This window comes from Eutrigla gurnardus (assembly GCF_963514095.1).
Source record: "Eutrigla gurnardus genome assembly, chromosome: 8".
Taxonomy (NCBI): Eukaryota; Metazoa; Chordata; class Actinopteri; order Perciformes; family Triglidae; genus Eutrigla; species Eutrigla gurnardus.
This window is the reverse complement of record NC_139922.1, coordinates 20,470,936-20,491,112: the sequence shown is the minus strand read 5'-3', so window position 1 is coordinate 20,491,112 and position 20,177 is coordinate 20,470,936. Positions and strand designations below refer to the sequence as shown.

General features: G+C 46.6%; 1 protein-coding gene across 10 annotated transcripts in view; it reads left to right on the top strand.

The window, feature by feature from the left end:
* The window catches only part of LOC311017000 (membrane-associated guanylate kinase, WW and PDZ domain-containing protein 1-like), an 82,852-nt gene that overhangs the window by 54,251 nt on the left and 8,424 nt on the right, over positions 1-20,177 (top strand). For 8 of the 10 annotated variants that reach the window (XM_084015087.1, XM_084015083.1, XM_084015081.1 and 5 more), the window contains 9 exons: positions 103-212; positions 1,918-2,049; positions 2,172-2,357; positions 2,703-3,314; positions 10,257-10,291; positions 12,381-12,636; positions 16,052-16,143; positions 17,727-17,922; positions 18,094-18,396. In XM_084015087.1, coding sequence (XP_083871213.1) covers positions 103-212; positions 1,918-2,049; positions 2,172-2,357; positions 2,703-3,314; positions 10,257-10,291; positions 12,381-12,636; positions 16,052-16,143; positions 17,727-17,922; positions 18,094-18,396 — 1,922 coding nt within the window. The remainder of the gene's footprint in view (positions 1-102; positions 213-1,917; positions 2,050-2,171; positions 2,358-2,702; positions 3,315-10,256; positions 10,292-12,380; positions 12,637-16,051; positions 16,144-17,726; positions 17,923-18,093; positions 18,397-20,177) is intronic. The other 2 variants (XM_084015084.1, XM_084015082.1) reach the window with 1 other exon arrangement.

Genomic DNA, 20,177 nt, shown 5'->3' with positions numbered 1-20,177 from the left:
AAAAACTCTCTGAACCTTCACACCGATAAAAGCACATTTGATCACGAACAAACTTTTCAAATTTCAAATTTCCTGTTGTATTTTCTCCTCTCCCCGCCTCAGTCACATAAACAGGAAGACCCAGTATGAGAACCCAGTGGTGGAGGCGCGGCGTCGGAAAATCCTGGAGCAGCAGCAGCCGCAGCCTCCAGAAGGTGAGCGGTATATTCGAGGTTCGTTTCCTGCCCTGGCACGGCACCATTTCTTTCTTTCTTCATGTCTGTGAGTGTCACGTCCTTCTAGTTCGTCCGGTGCTCTCCCGGGTTTCGGCCAGACAGATTTTCTTCTCTCCATCAACTTTGATTACTGGGGGTGAGGGGGATTCACGAAATGCAAATTTGTGGGTCCAAATTCGTATTCAAATAGAGCTGGCCCAAGCCCCGGTGTCGTCTTTGGTGTTTAGGTTTTACTTTAAAGTCATAAATGCTGTTCATACATTCTGTATTTGATCATTTAATTTGCTTCACCATGAGAAGGCGAGGAAGAGGTTTTGTTTTTGTTACTTTAGCCCAGAGGTTTTCAAACTGCGAGGCAGGAGCCGGTGGGAGGGTCGGGAGGTGAAAGGGACAGGTGCATGCTGGTAGTTGGGTATTTTAGGTTGGACCGGCAGCGACTGTGGCATGCAGCTCATGGAGGCGATAACGGCTCTTTAAAACAGCTGCTGTAGCGCCCAGCTGTTGCAATTTGCATCTAAAATAAACTGTACTGTACAACGCCTTCAAATCTGAACGTGCAGACATGATACACACAGTCTTATGCCTCATTTATGTCTATTTTGCATCTTTGCATTAACTTTTTCTGCAATTGCGCTGAGGGAAAAATTTGCTTCGTGTTCGGTGTGAACAAACCTTTAGATTCAGCGAGCCCTAAAGGAGAATACTCACAGTACAGAAGCTAAAGATGCTCTGACTTTTATTTCACTGGGACTTTAAGGATATCATCCCTGAATAAAGCTCCATAAAGCTGCTTCAAAATCCTAAAGAAATTAAAAGAAATTCCCCATATAACTCCTGAACTTGCATTTTCAGTTTTCTCCAGCATATACAAGACCATAGTTCCAAAACTTAGATCATGATGATCCCCCAAATAGACGATGATGATGTCCGTTAAGGGGAGACACCGCAGCTGAATGGAGTTTAAAATGAACGAATCACCATCGCCATGAAACTTCAATGCTATGTTTGAATATGGAAATGAAGCAATATCTAATGGTAACTTTTGGTGAATGAATAGAGAAAATCATAAATAGAGAAAGTCTTAAAATAAACACAGAAATGTGTATCTTGGATGTTTTCTTTCTTTCTGTCTGAAAGAAGACGTGTTATGGAAGCAAAATAGCCTGAAATCTCAACATTGACCAGTTGATGTCTCGCCTTAATATTAACTTTGTTTTCATGTTGCATTATCAATCAGTTTTTCTTTCTGTCTGTACTGTGGCTCAGATTCTCCCATCACAATGTTTTGTACCTATATTCCTGGAATACTGACACTCTCCTCTATCCATTCACATCCAGATGTTTGCCCTGTGTTGAAAACCTCTGGACATACAGGCCCAGTTGTCTGGGGGGGGGGGGGGGGGGGGGGGGGGGGGTAGCCTGGGGTGTTATACAGTTCAAACTGTCTTCCAAACATCATATTTTAAAAACATTTTATCACAAACATATCTCACATTCACCAAATGCTAGTAGAAGCTGACGTAAATGAGGAGCTAATTACAGCTGAGGAGTAAAAATGATCGGATGGCAAGTATGTACTCGGTGTGCTCTAAGCTGTGTGTGTCTGTGTTGCTGTCATACGTGTTACTGTGCATGTCAATACACCTTCGTGTTGAGCGTGTGTTGATGCTGTGTGTGTGTGTGCGTGTGTGTGTCCGTACAGAGTGGATAGAGGAGCACTCGTCAGCAGCGGCGCCGTTAGGGAACTACGCTCCGAACTACGCTGCCAACCACCTGGAGACCTACAGGGAGGCCCCCCCACCACTTCTACCTCCCATCCCTGCAGGAGCCAAACGTAAATTCTCATGATTCACACACAGAGTCTGTACACTATAATAAGTGACAGACATCATGCATGCAGACCGTTGTGTCAAACTTCTGGTCGCGGACACAACAGTAAGAGCGGTTTCTCTGCAGGAGGGAAGCCTTTCTTCACCAGAAACCCGGCCGAGCTGAAAGGAACCTTCATCAACACCAAGCTGAAGAAGAGTCGCCGCGGCTTTGGCTTCACCGTTGTCGGGGGCGACGAGCCAGACGAGTTCCTGCAGATCAAAAGCCTGGTGCTGGACGGGCCCGCGGCCGTGGATGGCAAGATGGAGACAGGTGCAGTACACCACCACGATCCACAGGGGGCACTGTTTTCATTCAACACACTTCACCCAATGCATCAGGCCATTTTTTCAGGACTCCATGTCCCCTCTAAGGCACTCACACACTTTGACTTAAGTATTTGAGCATACTATTACACACACTTTAGGATAAACGATACCAGTAATTGTTTTAAATATTAACTTCAGATCCCACACTCCAGATCCCACAATAGGGTTCTTCGACTTCTTATTACAAGATTCTACATCTAGAACTCTAGTAGGTAGTGATGGGACGATATAAGATTTTATCACAGATTTTTATCACAGATCGCTGACGGTGTGTTTTTTCTCGCTGCAGGTGACGTGATAGTCAGCGTGAACGACACCATCGTGCTGGGCTACACCCACGCTCAGGTGGTGAAGATCTTCCAGTCCATCCCCATCGGTTCCATGGTGGACCTGGCCTTATGCCGTGGCTACCCGCTGCCCTTTGACCCCGATGACCCCAACACCAGCCTGGTGACATCGGTGGCCATCTTGGACAAGGAGCCCATCATCGTCAACGGACAGGAGGCGTTCGACTCGCCTTCCAACCAGGCCGGACCCGTGAACGGCATGAGGGAGCTGCGGTCGCACAGCCCCTCGGCCGACGCGGCGTCCAACAGCTCGCACGGCTACTCCAGCGACGTGGTGAACCTGGCCTCGTCCATCGCCACCCAGCCGGAGCTGATCACCATCCACATGGAGAAGGGCGACAAGGGCTTCGGCTTCACCATCGCGGACAGCCTGACGGGAGGGGGGCAGAGGGTCAAGCAGATCGTGGACTATCCGCGCTGCCGTGGCCTAAAGGAGGGGGACATTCTCATGGAGGTCAACAAGAGAAATGTCCAGAATATGAGCCACAATCAGGTGGTGGACCTGCTGAGCAAATGTCCAAGAGGCAGCGAGGTCACCATGCTGGTGCAAAGAGGTATGTGTCACATGTCAGCGTCAAGCATTTGGATGAATAAGTGCAGGAACTGAATGGGAAAGAATGGCCTGAATAGTTGGCATGGAAAGGGTGAGATTATGAGAAGGAGGGAGAGAAAAGATAGGAAGAGAGTGGGTGGCGGGTTAATAATATGTTCAGGCGGGATGAGAAGAAACAAGGAGACGATGGGCATTAGCATGGTAGTCAATGGGCAGATGAGTGTGGGAAGGAGTTTGAGGTTTGGACCTCAATTAGACCTCAGAGATTCTGTCACATTTTCTATCATCCTTGTGTAAACGTTAATTTAGAAAATACCGAACCTGGAATGAATAAGAGATCAGAGATGTGTTCACGGAAACAGATCACGATGGACTCTTTTATTGATTTTGATTAGAAAATTGAGAACACAGTGGGCTTATGCGGTTGGTCACACGGTATTGTGGATTCATAATGCTGGATGTTGCTTTAAAGTGGATTCTCAGCCTCCTACACCATTTGTTTCCTCCACACTACACTTTTTTCACCTGGAACGACCCAGAGATGAAAGTTTTCATTGAAACGTCAAAAACTGAAACAAATCGTGTCCACACAGACGCGAGTGACATTGGGAGTCCCTCATGTGTGTCCGGTCCTTAATGTTGTTAAATTGCCGCCCATGCCTGCTGACCCACATCGTTATTCCTGCCAGGTTGGGATATTTCACCCCCGCATCAATTATTCTCTCTAATGAGTCGACCTTGTGCACCGCGGCTGCAGGAACGCTGCTGTATTGTTTTAAATGTCAGCATCATTATGGGCTTGTGTGAGTGCGTCTTGATGGAGAGAGAGAGAGACGGTATCCCTGCTAGCGGACCGTAGAGGCTCAAAGAGAGTGAGACTGGGAGGAAATAACGGCGAGGATAAGTGGTGAGGAGGCGGCCAGCGGGGCGGGCGAGACGACTGACAGCAGCGTAAATCGTCTCTGTTTGCGATGACACACGCCTGTCATTATTATGAGCTCAGGTGAGAGGCCAGGTGATGAGTGGCGGGACACACACACACACACGCACACACACACACACACAGGCAGCCAGGCGGTTGGTGTTAAAGCTTCAGGGCTGAGCAGAGTACCAAAACAATATTACACATACTGGAACTACTTTTATGCCTCAGCGGCGGCGGCGGCAGCCTTGACCAGAGGCATTATGTTCTCACGTCGTCCATTCTCGTCAACACAATTCCTCCGGAACGCCTGGAGGGAATTTTTTCAAATTCGGCCCAAACGTCCACCCGGACTGATCCAGTTCTGCTGGTCCAAAGTCACTGTTACCTCCCGTCCGTCCTTCTCGTGATAAATCTGGAAACGCCCCGAGCCGATTTCTCTTCAAATTAGGCACGAATGTGGTCTCGTAGATGAACGGATTCGATTTTGGTGTTCAAAGTTGAAGATCACTCCCTGACCATATGTCCTTCACTTTCCTGTGAAAGCGATATCTCAGGATGCCTGGAGGGAGTTGTGTTACATCTAGCACAAACATCCATCTGGACTCCAGGATGAACTGATTAGAATTTAAGGTGACCTCGGAAAACAGGTTGTTCGACTCATTCATATGCTAATGTTATAAAACGTACACAGCTTGTTTACGTCGTAGTGCTTCAAATTCACCACTCATTCGTCCCGGAATCTGACAGCCTGACACACATCACAATCATGATTTATTAGAGTCACTTCGCACATTGTGACACGCAATCAAATCTTTTTTTTTTTTTTTATATATAAAATCATTGAATATCTCTCGGTCGTTTGCATCAAACAAGCAATTTGAAGATCTCAGGTTATGGAAACTGTGATCTGCATCTTCTTGACCAAACAGCCTCCGTGATGAATCTGAAACGTACTTCGTTGGATTAATCAGATTAATCAGATTAATCAGCAATAGAAATGATCATAAGTCGCAGCCGGGGTTGGAATTTTGTCATTTTAGGGTCAAGGCCATTTAGCCTTCACTTTAATTTTTTTAGGGGCACCAAGGCCACATGAGAGGGCCCAAAGACCATTGAGTAAAATGAGATCAGCTTTACCTTTCAGGCTGATACCATAACATCCTAATTCATAATGAAACATGAATGACACAGATGGATTCTGGGTCAGGCTTGGGCCTCAGACTCGTGGTGTGAACCATACTAGAGCCGGTCCTTTTAGAATAACAATGCCGCTGTGTGCTTTCGCTGCTCGGGCGGCTGTAATTCCAGACCAGCCCACTACACTGCCCTGGCGCTATTTACATGGAACTTGGGCAGGGCGAGGGCCACAAATTACTTTTTTGTTTTTCCGCGGGGCATCAAGGCCGAAGTGTGGGGGCCGCTGTGAAATTCCCACCCTGATCGCAGCTGTACTCCGTGATTTCTGTCTGAGAATAATGCGGTAACCTTTCAAGTGATCGCTGGCAGCTAGCACATAATCATTCACAAACAACAATTACGGGAGCCGAGAGGAGGAGTGGGGTGAGGCAGATAAGAGGAGAGTAGGGGATGAGAAATAGGAGGGCCAGGGATCATGTTTTGAGAAAGTGGAGGAGGAGGATTAGCGGCGAGAGTGTGAGATTTGCTGAGCAGCACTGTAAGTTCAGCGAGGGGAGCGCCCGTCGGAGGATTGGTTCAGAGAATGTATGAGGCGGAGGAACGAGGTGGACTTCAGCTGGAGGAGACGAAGCCTTAATCTCTTCATCTGTGACTCATCAATCTCCACTGTCTGACTCAGAGTCAGCGGAGAGGTTTTAAAGGGAGGGCACGAAGCACAAGGTCAAACCGACATAACCATCTCAGGGTGACGTTTTTTGGTTTCCGACAGGAATCGGCGATGCAACGTTGTGTATGATCAATTTGCAGTTGATCGAGTTTGATCTCATTTGTGTAATTATGTCATGCAAAAGAGAGCGAGCGAGTTCATCCCAGGAGGCAGAGCTGCTCTGAAACGAACTACGTTACGGCTAATCTCAGACTTCAGAAGTAATTCAAACGTGTTTTGTCACAGAGAATTTGCAGAAGGCTTGTTGTGGTGTTTTTGCCATTACCTCGATGGCAGAATGTTGGTGTTTGGATTGCCCAACAAGCGGTTTAAATTTAAATTTAAACACCTGGAGGAGGGGAGAACGCTGGAATCAGTTGTGAAGTGGAAAAACACAAGAGGTAGAACAGGCTTGTTGTGGTAAAGTAGCTGTGAAAGGAGTGTGTGGTGATGGTTATTAAAAAAGAAGGACTTTAATACACTTGGATATAATCTATACTTAAATATCTATATTTAATAACACTGCACACATTCTCCAAGATCTAAGATTGGGAAGTATCTGTTTACCTTCAGCTTCTCTAGTATTCGTATTTCCAGATGAAATTATAAAGATAACATCTGGTGTTTTCACACACAGGATCTCCTCCCGTAAAGGAGGCCAGGCCAGCTATTGCTCCTCCATCTTGTCCTCCCACCGTTGTTGCCATGACAATCGTGCACATCGCTCCTGTCCCCCGAGAGAAAGGAGAGAGAGAGAGAGAGAATGAAAAGGCAGAGCGAGGCGATATGAAATGTAGAGGAATGAAAATATGATAATGACGGAGGACGAGGGAGACGGTGTCATTTAGAGCGGCGGGAGGGGACGACCGGATAATCGGAGCGCCGACAAACGTTTACAGGTTCTGCTCGACAAAAGCCAACGTTACTCACATTGTACACTGACAATGTATATAGAAAACCAGGAGGAAGGAGCATTCACCGGTTCTGTGTGGGCTCTGCACCAAGGCTACCGATTCAGCGTCATATTGAAACACAGGGCCGTTCAACTGTGCTGCAGATTCAGTTTGAAAAGCTCCAGCTTTTTTCTTTTTTTTTTTTTTTTTCTTTCAGTGCTCCAGGATGAAAGAATGACCAATATTTTTTTCTGCGTTTAACTGAACATGCGCTCTTGTCGTTACTGCCGTTTGCATCACCTTTTTTCACATCTCTGTCCTGGTGGAAGAACAAAAAAAGGCTGTATTTATTAAGAAAACTTAGAAAAAAAAAATCTGTGCTTAGATAATAGAAAGCATCCTGAATGGAAATCCTTCAAACTTGTATGGGCTGTGCACAAGCAAGGACAGGAAGGGCTCTACAGCGGGTGATTAAAAACCGCATCTACTGAGCAGCAATGATATTGGTGACAGGAGGTGCCTGCAAAGAGCCCAAATTATATTAAAAGACAACAAAAAAACAGGCTGCCTTCTGGTAAGAGATACACAAGTATCAGAAGACTTCAGAGGAGCTCCTGTCGTCAGACTGTGAGACTCCTAAACTCCTCCTCCACTTAGACTTATCACAAACCGCTTTACGTTGTACAATGACATTAAATGAACCTCGGTTTCAAGCTCCACAGGCAGTTTTGATGGGGCCAACGGCGAGGGCGTTACTTAAAGGCTCATCAAGAGACGAGAGCTCACTCGGGCGGGTGCTCATATCTCCGATTGATAATATGAACCTCTCTCTATATCGGCGCCGCCCGCCTTCCAGTGCAGTTCAATAATACCCTCATTTGCATATTTCTTTGTTACTCTGCTGGTTCCTACAGCCGAACTTCACCGTCTACTGTAAAAGAGGAGACGCCGGCAGCCTCCTCCACGCTGATGCCGAGAGGCGGCTTAGGTCACCGGTTTGTTTACTTCCCCTCTCATTTGAATGATAATGGACTCGGTCTTAGTCTAGCAGCAGGTTTTCCTCATCAGCGGTCTGTTGTGGGGTATTGAGCAGAGCTTTGCTGTCGTTCGGCAGAGTGAAAGAATATCAGGGTTGCAGGATGTAAATGCTGCGTGCGTGCCTTCACACCGCTTTGCGCTCTGCACATAAATAAATGCTCAGCTGCTTCCACACCTCCCCGCGCCCATTATACACATGTGCAGCACGCATGCATTTATGGATGCTTTCTACGCTGGAACACGCAACTCCCATATTTCTTCAGCTGCTCATAAATGTTACATCCAGCCACATTCGATCAAAAGGCCGAGTTACACGTATGCATCGAGTATCACAATGACCCGAGAAAGTTAAGCAGATTAATGAAAAAGAAAGAACATGCATCATGCATGAAGATGCGTTCATGTAAATCGGCTGTTCCAGCTGACACAGCCACGCCGGATCAGTCGAGCTGCGTCAGGTCCTCGACTCTTTATCCTCCTTCAGCTCCATCGCCACGTTTGTTAACCATATGGCCGTAATAATGCTCAATTTCTTTGAGCGCGGTGCTAATGGTGTTGACCTGGATGCCGGTTTGAAGATTGTTTTCAAAGTGAAAGGTTTTATTGACCTGCTGGCTGTGTATTTCATACATGAGCTGCCGTCGTCATGGGAAACACTTATTAACGTATTACTTGATGTGTGCCCTCCCTGGGTCAAACACACACAAACATCAGCGCGTCAGCAGCTGGGATGATCCACTTCCACCAGTAACTGGCATCCCCATGATCTGAGGGGGAGAGAGAGGGAAAAAAGGATGAATTATGGATCGTGTAGAGAAAGGGGCTTTGCAGCAACAGAGAGTTTTAACATTTAATGATTTTTTTGCCAATGCAGCAGAAAGAGCCCAAGATGGATGCTTGCATGTTGTCGTGTGTGTTAATGCCGTCAATACCTCCAGCTGGGTTTTTTTCCCCCTCTGAGCGCGTTCCCTGCAGGAGCGAGCGTGTTCTCATTGGTGGGAATGGATCAAAGGTCCGGCGTTCATGTAGATGCACTGTGCCGTCGCTCACACCTCATCTTCAACAAAGTAGACCGCCGCCACTGCATGCAGAACCGGTTGATCGCCTTGGCAACAGCAACTCTTTGTGCCGAGCGTCTTACATGCATTACACTTGTCTATTTTTGTCTCTACATACTTTGCTGTAGTAAGTGGCAGGGGGAAAAAAGGAGCGTCGGGGAGGGAAAGGAGTTTTCTTGGAAAGCGGTCGCATGCTCTCCGTGTGTGTGTGTTTATGGGTGTGAACGATCAGGTGGAGTCTGAAGAGGCCAGCTTCAGGTGGGGGAACCCACATGTTGACTCAACTGTTGGCCTGGTGAAAATAAAGCAGTCAAAGGGGGAAATGTGGGTGGTTCCCTCCGCTGTGGATCCTCTCCAACTGACAAGCGGCTCCAAGCATTAATATTTCATTAGCACAAATGAGATTGATCTTCTGGGTGACTCTCTACAGTATGTTAACTGGTATGAAAGCGGGCGAGGGAGAGAGAGATGGAGACGGATAGAAAGAGAGGGAAGTCATGGTGCACGGAAAGGAGGAGGAGGAGGGAGGGAGGCAGAGAGAGAGAAGATCGGCTCCTCAATGTAAGCCTGGAGCAGAGCAGAGGAGAGCAGAGGAGAGGAAGCAGCTCTGTAGTTACTCAGAAGATGTGCATAGTAAGGCAGAAGCTCAAGCTTTCCTTTGATATGACGCTCAAGCTGCTGAGCTCCTTCTCGCTGGGTTATAGTTGAGATTCTGCCGGAGAGCTTGTGGAGACAGCTGGGGAGTAGACTGGAGGGGGAAGGGCTGAGGGGGGGGGGGGGGGGGGGGGGGGGGGATCAGTTTGACCATCAGTCCAGGGGATGCTGCAGCATAAGTCAGCCTGTCTAATGCAGATGGATCAGTTGCTCCTCTCCTAATAGCACGGGTGAGAGCGCAGAGTGGAGCGGCGTACAGCGCGGGGTGGGGGGGGAGATCACTTAGACCAGCGCAGTGTGTTGCTCCGTGTGGGAACGCAACAGAGAGGAGGACGCCGAAGAGGAGGAGGAGGAGGAGGAGGAGGAGGAGGAGAGCAAGCCGGACCAGTTGCGCTCTCCTCTGCAGCAGGAACAAGGGTCCAACCGTTTGTTCCTGGGGGGAGGTTGATCTTGGCGGGGGGGGGAGGGGGGTTGAGGGAAGAGCACCGCAGGTCATTAATGCTCTCTCTGTCTCTTTGCCGATGTTTTGCAGGAGTGGTGCCAGCCAAGAGGAGTCCAAAACTGGTGGTGAGTACTTCTTCTGTGTTTGCATGTCTATTTAAAGAACTAAACGGCTCCGAGATTTGACATCCAAGAGATGCCGTCATCCCTCTTTCCTTCTTTCTCCGTCTGTCACTTTGGCTCCTTTCTCAAATTGTTTTCGTCCTCTCGCCTTTGTGTTATCGTTTTTCTCTTTCTCTCTACATCTACATATCCCCCCTCCCCACCCCACCACCCTGACATCCGGTGACTGATTAAGCATAGCCTTGGCAGAACGGTGTAACACTGACCAGCTGTTAGGGAGGGCAAAAAAAAAAAAACACAGCTGAGGGATGATGGGAGAGAGATGCATGAAGCAAAGATACAGGGGGAGGAAAAACAGGGATGTGGATGAGGGAGGGGGACGACCAGAGGGGAGATGGTTTGTCCCACAACACTGAATCACTACAATAGCCTACGGATACAGGAGGAGAAAGGGGGCAGTGACGACGGAGTGAGCTGGAAGCAAAGCAGATGGAGATCGGGGAGGCTGGAGGAGAGCGATTGCAACAGATTGCAATGTGACTCGTAGAAAGTTCTCAATTCTGCATGCAGCTCCCTTAGGGGGTAACACAGGAGTTTAAAGAGCAAACGCCTCCTCGTTTTTTACAACTCATCTCAACCCGATTTAGGAAAAAAAGAAAAATTCAATACACACTCAGAAGAGACGCCAGCGCAGCTTTTTTAAATTACCGTCACCCTAATCCACCCCTGGAGAGCCGGACGTTTCCTCTGGACGGGCTCATCCAAGGTCAGCGTCAGGTTCAAAAACCTCGTCCTGTGTCTCTGCATCGGCATGAAAAGCCCCTCAGCTGGCTGGATGTTAGCGTGAGGATTTAAACGCTATCAGTCGGGGGCTGTGGCTGCTACCTATTCAGGTCACATGTCACGGAGGATGGGTGGGTGCTGTAAGGGGGGGGCGGGGGGCAATAGACTGTCACTTCGGATTAGCTCTCCGGCGAGGATAAAGCCACTTTCCCTCTTTCTGTGTCGTGTCGGTGGAAATGTCACGCTGCAGGCGACTTCCCGTCAGCCCCGGAACAACCGCTTTTGCCTCCGGTTCAGAGTCCAAACGAACACTCATAGCAAACAGGGATCGTGCCGTCTCAGGAGTCTCCAGGGATCAGATGTGGAGCATTTTCTCCACGAGGCTCATCTTGTGTTGTGCATCTGCAAATAATATCATGCATGGTGGCAGGATGAGAACACAAAAGATTACAGAACATCGGAGATGCTGCCTCATGGTGTTAATAAATGACAGTTCAGGACATTTATATCTATGTATTAAGTAGGAAAGCAATGTTTTAGTGGAGCCTTTGTGACACCGTGAAAAACAAATCAGGAAGTCCAGTTTTAGAAATCCTGGAAACGGTTTGCAGTACAGGATTTTACAACTCTGCTGGAGCCAGACTGATGCTCCTTTTTCTTATGGCTTAAAATAAACACCATTTGATTTTGGAAGCGTCCTTTATCTCGCTGTTAAAACAAGCCGATGAATTCAAAGCCATTTCAACTGTGTAGCAAAAAAACAGAAAAAACTTGCAGTACTTATCTGCTACCCATCAGGATTCTTCCCTGCTGTTTGAGATTTGATGTTTTGCTTTCAAGCCAGATTTTACACATTCCTGTTAGAATTGAGGCAAACCTCGATTCAGTGCGCAGGCTCTCATGCTCAGGAACTTCTGCAATATCCAAAGAATCAAGGTATTCATAAAAACCAATATCTTTGGTCATTGAAATTCCCTCACATATCAATCCGTCTTTGTCTTGCAACCATGGAAACCAAGTCAGCTCTCCTCACTCCGGCGGCAGTTTTCTAGCGAGAAATATTCTACTGACAAAGTCTAAAAACGACGACCTTGGACGCGTTTTCTCTCCCTTTGTCCTCCATCAACACTTTTCTCACTCATCTCGCCCCCCGAATATCTCGCCCTTATCACTGACTCACATATCACTCACTTTTTCTTTTCTCCTCTCTCTGCCCTCTACCTCCATCTCCTGCTTCCACCCCCGTCCCTCACACACACACACACACACACACACACACATCTCTCACTCTGTTTTTCCGTCCATCCAGCACCAGTTAGAGCGGAAGGACAGCCAGAGCAGCTCCCAGCACAGTGTGTGCAGCCATCGCAGCACCCACACCGATTCTCCCAGCCACCCACCCTCTGCCATGCCCAGTGAGGCTGTGGCTCCCACTCCTGCGGCCCCCACCCAGCCTCTGCCAGGCCTGCCCCCTCAGGACCCTGCTGATGGCACCCTCACCCTGCAGAAGAAGCCAGACCCCTTCAAGATTTGGGCGCAGTCCAGGAGCATGTACGAGAGCCGATGTGAGTAGAATCCACGTCTAACTTATTTTTTTTTTTTTTAGGATTTGCTGGATTTGCTGACGTCGTTGTTTAAACGTGGAACGCATATTTATGTCGGTGTGTGACTCTGGTCTGAGGTCATGTGGCAGGAGACGTTTGATAGCTTAGATTTAAGGATGTGGAATGACTTGCTCGGACACCACTCTCAGAAGCCGGTTAGCTTAGCTTAGCATAAAGACTGAAAACAGAGGGAAACTGCTAGCTTAGTAACAAGTAACAATATCCACCAATCAGCACCTCTAAAGGGCAAATACACCAACTTGTTGATGTATTGCTTTAAATATTTTTCCCATATTTACTTTTACATTTCTATTCTGTCTTATTGTGTTATTTCTTCTGCTTGACATGGAGCTAGGATTCAACAGCTGGGTGGATTTTTAGAACTATAATTGCCACTGGTTGAATAGTTAAGACCCGTTTGATGAAATCTCTATTTGTATTTGCTCTGAGTGCGTTTAGCAATTTCTTCAATTGTGGAGACGTTGAACGACGAGTGAAAGGATCACAGCTGCGTGTAGAGTTTCAGCCACCGCAGGGCAACGCTCTGTCTTTGTGCGTTTGTGTCTGTTAAAGGCCTTTTTGTGTGTTTGCTAAACAATCGTGGGCTCAGTGAGTCACAACCGATCCTGTGACAAAAGGTGCCTCCGAGAGGAAAGCGTCCTTGAAAACACGCAAGTGGTTGCTGATGAGTTGAGTGTGTGTGTGTGTGTGTTTGTGTGTGTGTGTGTGTGTTTGTGCACTACATTCCCGCCTTCCTCTCAACTGACAAGAACTACAATAAAACCCCAATAATCAGCCGGGGGAAGGGACGAGGAAGGTTTCACCTTTTAAACCTCTCAGCACCTTTTACGCATTCAGAATCCCAAAACTGGAACGCCGCAAAGTCAGCAGCCTCTCTGTATCATTTGCAGTCGTGGCCTGTTCATGCTTTATTCATATGGAAACACTGTAAGGGTGTCAAGCCACGTATTTTCTGTGTCTGATAGAAGAGTCTGTGGGAAAAAAGGGGGAAGGATCATCCAAAAAAAAAAGGGCTTCACTCGACTGTTCTAGAATCAGACCTCCTCTGCTCGTACCGGTGGTGATGCTTAGAAGGTATGTTCTGTGAAATACAGTTCCTCGATGTAAAGGGGAAAAACATGGCTTTGTGATTGCAGAGCGTCGTGTACGGCAGGTCTGTTAGCTTGTCGCTCTTCTGTGAGCGTTTGGTGGGGCTTCCCGCGTATTGCAGTGTTGGTTAACAATCATGGCGGCCTGTAGAATCTAGGACTGCTGCTGATTAAATATTAACTGGGCCCGGAGAGGGCTGCTTTAAGCTGCGGCTGATTGCTATATCTGTTTGATAACCCCTGAAGGATGTGCAGCCCCTTTTTTGAGTTGGCAAGGGAGGAGGAGGGGGGGGGGGGACGCAATGGATGAATGGAAGAGAGACAAAGAGGCTCTGATTCTCTAGGTGTTTGTCAAAGTCAAGGATGCTTCCTGCTTCCAGTACATTATATGCATTCCTCAAAACAATATACATAGAATGTCTGTAGGCCGATTAAGAATGATTATAATTATAAACGTATAAAACAACCAGGTATGTTCTCCTCGAGGCCTCCAGATTCCTTTGGAAAAAATATAGTAATTTTACGTTGCAGTTTGTCAATCACACTTCATTCAAGAGACAAAATGAAAGGAATCAACCATCTGGGTTAGCCGTTCCACTTCCTGCAAACACTAACTCCGGTTTGGTGGGAATAAAGCCTTAATTCACTTAGTTAGAGGTGAACATACTCTCTCTCTCTCTCTCTCTCTCTCTCTTAAATTAGACTGTCCAGATCTTTATATGAGTGAAGATTAAACAACTGGATTGGCAATTCCTTGCCTCAATTTGATCAGAAACAGATTTTAGCCGACTCCTGAGGTTTGTTAGCATATTGTTAGCATATTTTTTAAAGTTTGCCTTCAGTGCTAGAAATCTCCTGAGGTTAGGTCTACTTGGCGAGGTTTAGGAAAAGGTCATGGCGTGGGTTAAAATAAAACCTATCTTGCAGAAAGCCCTGAAGGCTAAAACAAACTCTCATAAAAAACATAAATATTCAACTTACATTTGCAGAAAAGGGAGTCGGAAGAAGTGTACACTTATGTGGTCCGACCCCTTCTCCATAACTCAAACAATCAACACAATATTTATCAAATGCACTTCTGTGACCGTTAGCCTGTATTCCTTTTTATCATTTCAATCCCAACCATTCATTGGTAAGGAAGAAGAGAAGATCCTTTATTAGTCCCATGGGAGGGGAAATGTGCAGCTTTATAGCAGCTAACAGCTAACAACTAAATAAAATTAGCAGACAGACAGAAAATATTGATTTTGAAGAGTTAAATTGATATTGCACATGAGTTTTGGTACATGAGTTGATTAGTGTGAGAGCAGAGCTGAGGTATCTCTCCCTCACACGCCCTCATGATGTTCTCCATCGAGCTCAGGGACTTTTCGACTGAAGGCTCATACTACTCTACTATCTATTTAGTATGCCAGAAAAAGATGCCAATACGTAGTACGCCAAAAGCAGCGCACCAAAAATAGCAGAGCGCACTGCATCCAGTCTTTTCTGACCCACAATCCTCTGCAAAGGTCAAAGTACAATGTAGATGAGTAGAGCGTAGAGTGTGTCCCAGCAACAGTACGTAGTTGGTGAGGGCTAAAAGTTTCCTTGACCTCATGCAATGTTTCCACCGAGGGCGATATAAGATATGAGAACTGTTAACTTTTCAATGGTAGCTGCAGTGTAATTCATAGAATCATCGACATGGGAACATTCCTTCAACGTGTTTGGAGGACGTAGCGTCCTTTTGAAATTCAGCCGTTGAGGGATCCTTCCTTGACTTTGAGAAACGCCCTCTGTCTGTGTTTTCATCCTCGTGAACGTGTGAGTAGGTGAGTTTATGCGTCTATTGAGCACAAAAGAAAAAAACTGACTGAAAGGTGAGCTTTTGGGAATTCTGCGGCTCTGTGATCACCGGTCATATCAACACTGGAGCTGATATGTTCACTACTGGCCTTGCGTGGCAGCCGTGGAGACAGCCGGCGGAAGAACCGGCCGTGCCTTCTGTGCCGACTGGCCCTGTGGGTTGAACAGACTGACACCAAATCGCCCGTGTCCTCCTCCACAGTCCGCTCTGGCCATGGCGAGATGCAAATGAGAATCTACAACTCAACGTGTGTGAGAACGCGGTTCGATTTCCAAGTTCTCCGAGTTTGACGAGGTCAAACAAACAAACACCTTATTGATCAGCGGCTAATGAGACAAAAAGCTGCGACGGAACTTGTTGATTCAGAGCCTGCAGGTCTTTGTCAGGTTTGGTAATCGTCCTCTCTTGTGTGTTTCAGTGCCAGATTGCCAGGAGCAGGACATTTTCCTCTGGCGGAAGGATACAGGCTTCGGTTTTCGTATACTGGGAGGGAATGAGCCTGGGGAACCTGTAAGTATCCCTCCGCCTCCACCTTCCCATCAATAGTTTATCACGACAGCTGATATTTTACAGGATTAAAGGGTTACGTACACACTCATACAGCCCATTGATTTTACGGCTGATCATTAATTAATACATCTCTTTTTCTTCATATTCTATAAGAGGTTTTCTCTGTCTCTGTGTGTTTAGTCTGCCTTTAAACCGAGTAGCTGTCTAACTGGAGCTGATGCTCTCTGGAGGATCACATAGACAGCTTGTTAAGAGAAGCAAAGGCCTTACCCACAATCCCTCTGGTTGTGCGCCATATATTTGCCTTTGAAAGGAGGGAGGGAGATAAAAGAGGGAAATAAAATGGCAGCAGGCTTCAGGTTTACCCCTCAGGAGTCAGCACTTGTTGTTTCTGCCAAAAGGTGTTGCGCGGCGGCTGAGCGCTCGCTCCTGTCGGAGCTGCGTGTCGACGCCCACGCGATGCCTCGAGCTACACAAGCTTCTCCGTGGCCCCGGCAGGCCGCGTCGGCCTCCGAGTCGGCCTCCAAGTCCCGAACGTTAGCCTCGAATACCTTCAAGTAATGTGAGAGTAGAGTCTGAGTTTCAAATTTCAAATGACAAGGAGATAACAATGAGTCATTCTTGGCTGATGGTTTAATTTACTGCTGTTTAATGGCTCGTAATTAGCTGCTTTTATCAAAATCATAAAAGCTGCTGTATTCACTGATACAATGAATGAATGTAACTCACAGATCCCCAGCTGATTACTTACATACGGGCAAATTAGTTTTCTGGAATGTTTAGTTTAAATATACAGATGAGGCATCGTCTTATTAAATATGACTTATTTTGCATACATTTCCAGAACTCTGGATTAAGCCTGGTTCAAAATTCCTGTTTCATTTTGTTGACATATTAGAGTCAACGGTGTTCTTTTTGTTTTGTTTTTAAATCTTATGACATCTCTTTTTAACACTGCATAAATAATAAATACTGTCATTTTAATGTCAGTTTTCAACATGTTTTTACAGATCAAATGTTGAATAAATCAGGCTATGAATGATGTATGAACTTATATGTATGTAAGTGCTACTGGCTCAGAATTTTGAGAAAATTGGCTTTTAAAGATATGGATTGTACAATTCTATACATTTGAAAGACATTAGAGGTAAATAGGGAAAAACAAATAGATATCACCATGAAACTTGAAACCAGTTTATTACTTACATTGAGACAATTTGTATCTCAAGTTTTCTAAAATGTTATGTTCTAACATGCAAATGAGGCATTATCTAATAATAACATTTAGGTAAATTTGGGATGAATCAATAGACGCAAATAGAAAAAGTAGTAAAATAAACACTTGAACGCTTATTTTGGATGTTTTCTTTCCAATATTCTGAGAGAAGACGTGTGATGGAAGTAAAATAGCTCAAAATTGATCCGTGGATGAAAAAAAAAGTTTTTGCCTGAGGCGTCAATAACCCTTTACATTGTGCTGTTTGTGTGTGTGTGTGTGTGTGTGTGTGTGTGTGTGTGTGTGTGTGTGTGTGTGTGTGTGTGTGTGTGTGTGTGTGTGTGTGTGTGTGTGTTTTCTCTTCCAGATCTACATAGGGCACATAGTGAAGTACGGGGCAGCAGACGAGGATGGACGCCTGCGATCCGGAGATGAGCTCATCTGCGTGGACGGCACGGCGGTGGTGGGCAAGTCTCACCAGCTGGTCGTGCAGCTGATGCAGCAGGCCGCCAAACAGGGCCACGTCAACCTCACCGTCCGACGCAAGTCCCCCGGATACGGAGGTGAAGGGAGCTTTCCACACACTGGTGGTGCACGTGTATATTCATACATGTGGATATATGCATGGAAACATAATGGTTCCTCCTCCGTGTAGACTTTGTTTAACCTTATTAACTTAAAACTCATGTCAGGAAGCTTATGGTTTGTCTAATTATCCGTTCTCTCGCTCCCAGTGTCAAAAGGGGAAGGCGACGTCCCCCCGTCGCCGGCCTCCTCCCACCACAGCAGCACCCAGGCCCCCAGCCTGACGGAGGGCAAGCGGACCCCACAGGGCAGCCAGAACTCTCTCAACACCGTCAGCTCCGGCAGCGGGTCAACCAGCGGCATAGGCAGCGGCGGCGGAGGTGGCAGCGGGAGCGCGGTGGTGCCGGCCTCCCTGCAGCCGTACGACGTGGAGATCATGCGCGGAGAGAACGAGGGCTTCGGTTTCGTCATCGTGTCGTCCGTGTCCAGGCCTGACGCCGGCACCACCTTCGGTAAGCTGAGACTGATGGGGGCCATTTAGACTTGGATCATTTGGGCATTTGTGATCTAAATTGGTGCATGTTTGGTGAAAAGAGTTTTCTTTTTTTTGAAAATCATTATTTTTCTCTGTGATTAATTTGACAGAAACCTTTTAAACCAGAGCAATATTTTGGTCTCAAAGCAATATTCATCCAATGTTTACGACAAACTACTGGCCATAATACTTTGGGGAAAGCATTTTAAACTATACCACGGTTTTAATGGAGGATTCACCAAGTTAGATCAGAGACTTTAACACCACACAGAATGCAACTTTATACTTTATTTTGCAGTCGTAGGATGACATGGCATGGAAAGATTAAGCGTTGGATCAAAACTTCCCTAATTGTATAGTGAATTAAATGAACATGACCTGAACCAGTAGAACCAGAAAACCGATTGGAAATGATGACTTTGTTTCATCTTTTTCTAAAATCCAGACATCTTATTACGGGAACATTAAGCTTCCCAAAACTGCTGACGCTGGCAGTAGTTATAGTTTAAGTAAAGTGTTAACGTGTTCAGGCTACAGTCAGATGCAAAATATAATTCATACCATTAATTATAGGAGGAAGAGTAAATATGTAAACCCTGAGAGTTGGAGCATGAAATCTCTTATTCAAACCTCCAGCAACGATGTCCATCAAGTCTGTAAATGAACCACTTAGTAAAATGACTGATGACATCTCCTGGCAGAATTACAATACACTTTTTTTTATATAAAAACCCATTGAGTTTCCTCCCCTTTTATGAATGGCGGGCGAGCGTCGTTTGACAGCTTAATGCCACAGAAGGAGGTCGCAAACCTCCGATGATGAGCTTAGGGATGAAGAAGTCTCCACACAAGCCGGAACGCGCTCCCTCAGGAATCGCTCCGGCTGCAGCTTTATCGCAAACGCCATCATCACAGATTCATGGCTCGCAGCTGCCCTCACCAATTCACTCAGCATGTAATTGAAGTCTACTCAACACACTCCATAGCTGTCCATACCGCTTACGTATCACGGCAAAAACAGCCGAATTGCATGTATTAAAGTTGCTCAGGCGTTGATGAGGAATTGTAGACGTCCCCCCCCCTCCCAAACAAATTTGGCGTTAACCTACGAGTGATGAATACCCGACGCCAATGTCACGGCAAGGTCCCCCTCGTGTGGTTTATGATGATGCACGGCGGCGCGTCGCGGGCGAAAACACGAGAATGAATGAGACGTTAGCCACACTGAATTGATCCCGCGGGCTAATGGTGTTACTCTGCAAAAATCCAAGAATTAATGTGTTTATTTATAGGCAACAACCTTGACAAAAACGTCTTCTGGTCCTTCGGAGGGTTTGTTGCTTGGTTGCTCTGCTGCTATGAGATGAACGCACTCAATGCTTTCATGTGCTGATCTGGGATCCTAATGGATTCCAACCCTGTGGGACACGAGTTGAAATCTGAGGATCGTGTATTACAAAAAAAAAACACAAAAACATGGCTCTGAGGATTCTTGCTGGATGTTTGTCAGGCCGAGAAGAACAACGCATATTAAATCCTCCAGTTTCTCCCGTCCAGCAGGGCCCATCCCCCCCTCTCCCATCCCCTCCCACTACGACCGCGATGAGGTTGTGCTCATCAGATTGAGCATTAAATCCTGGCTACTTGCCCCTCCCCCCCCTCCCCACTGTCCCGCATCTCATTATCTAGATAGAGTGACAGGAAACAAGCACATTTCAATCAAGACGGGGGAAAGGTAGCCGTGAAGTGAGGTGATGT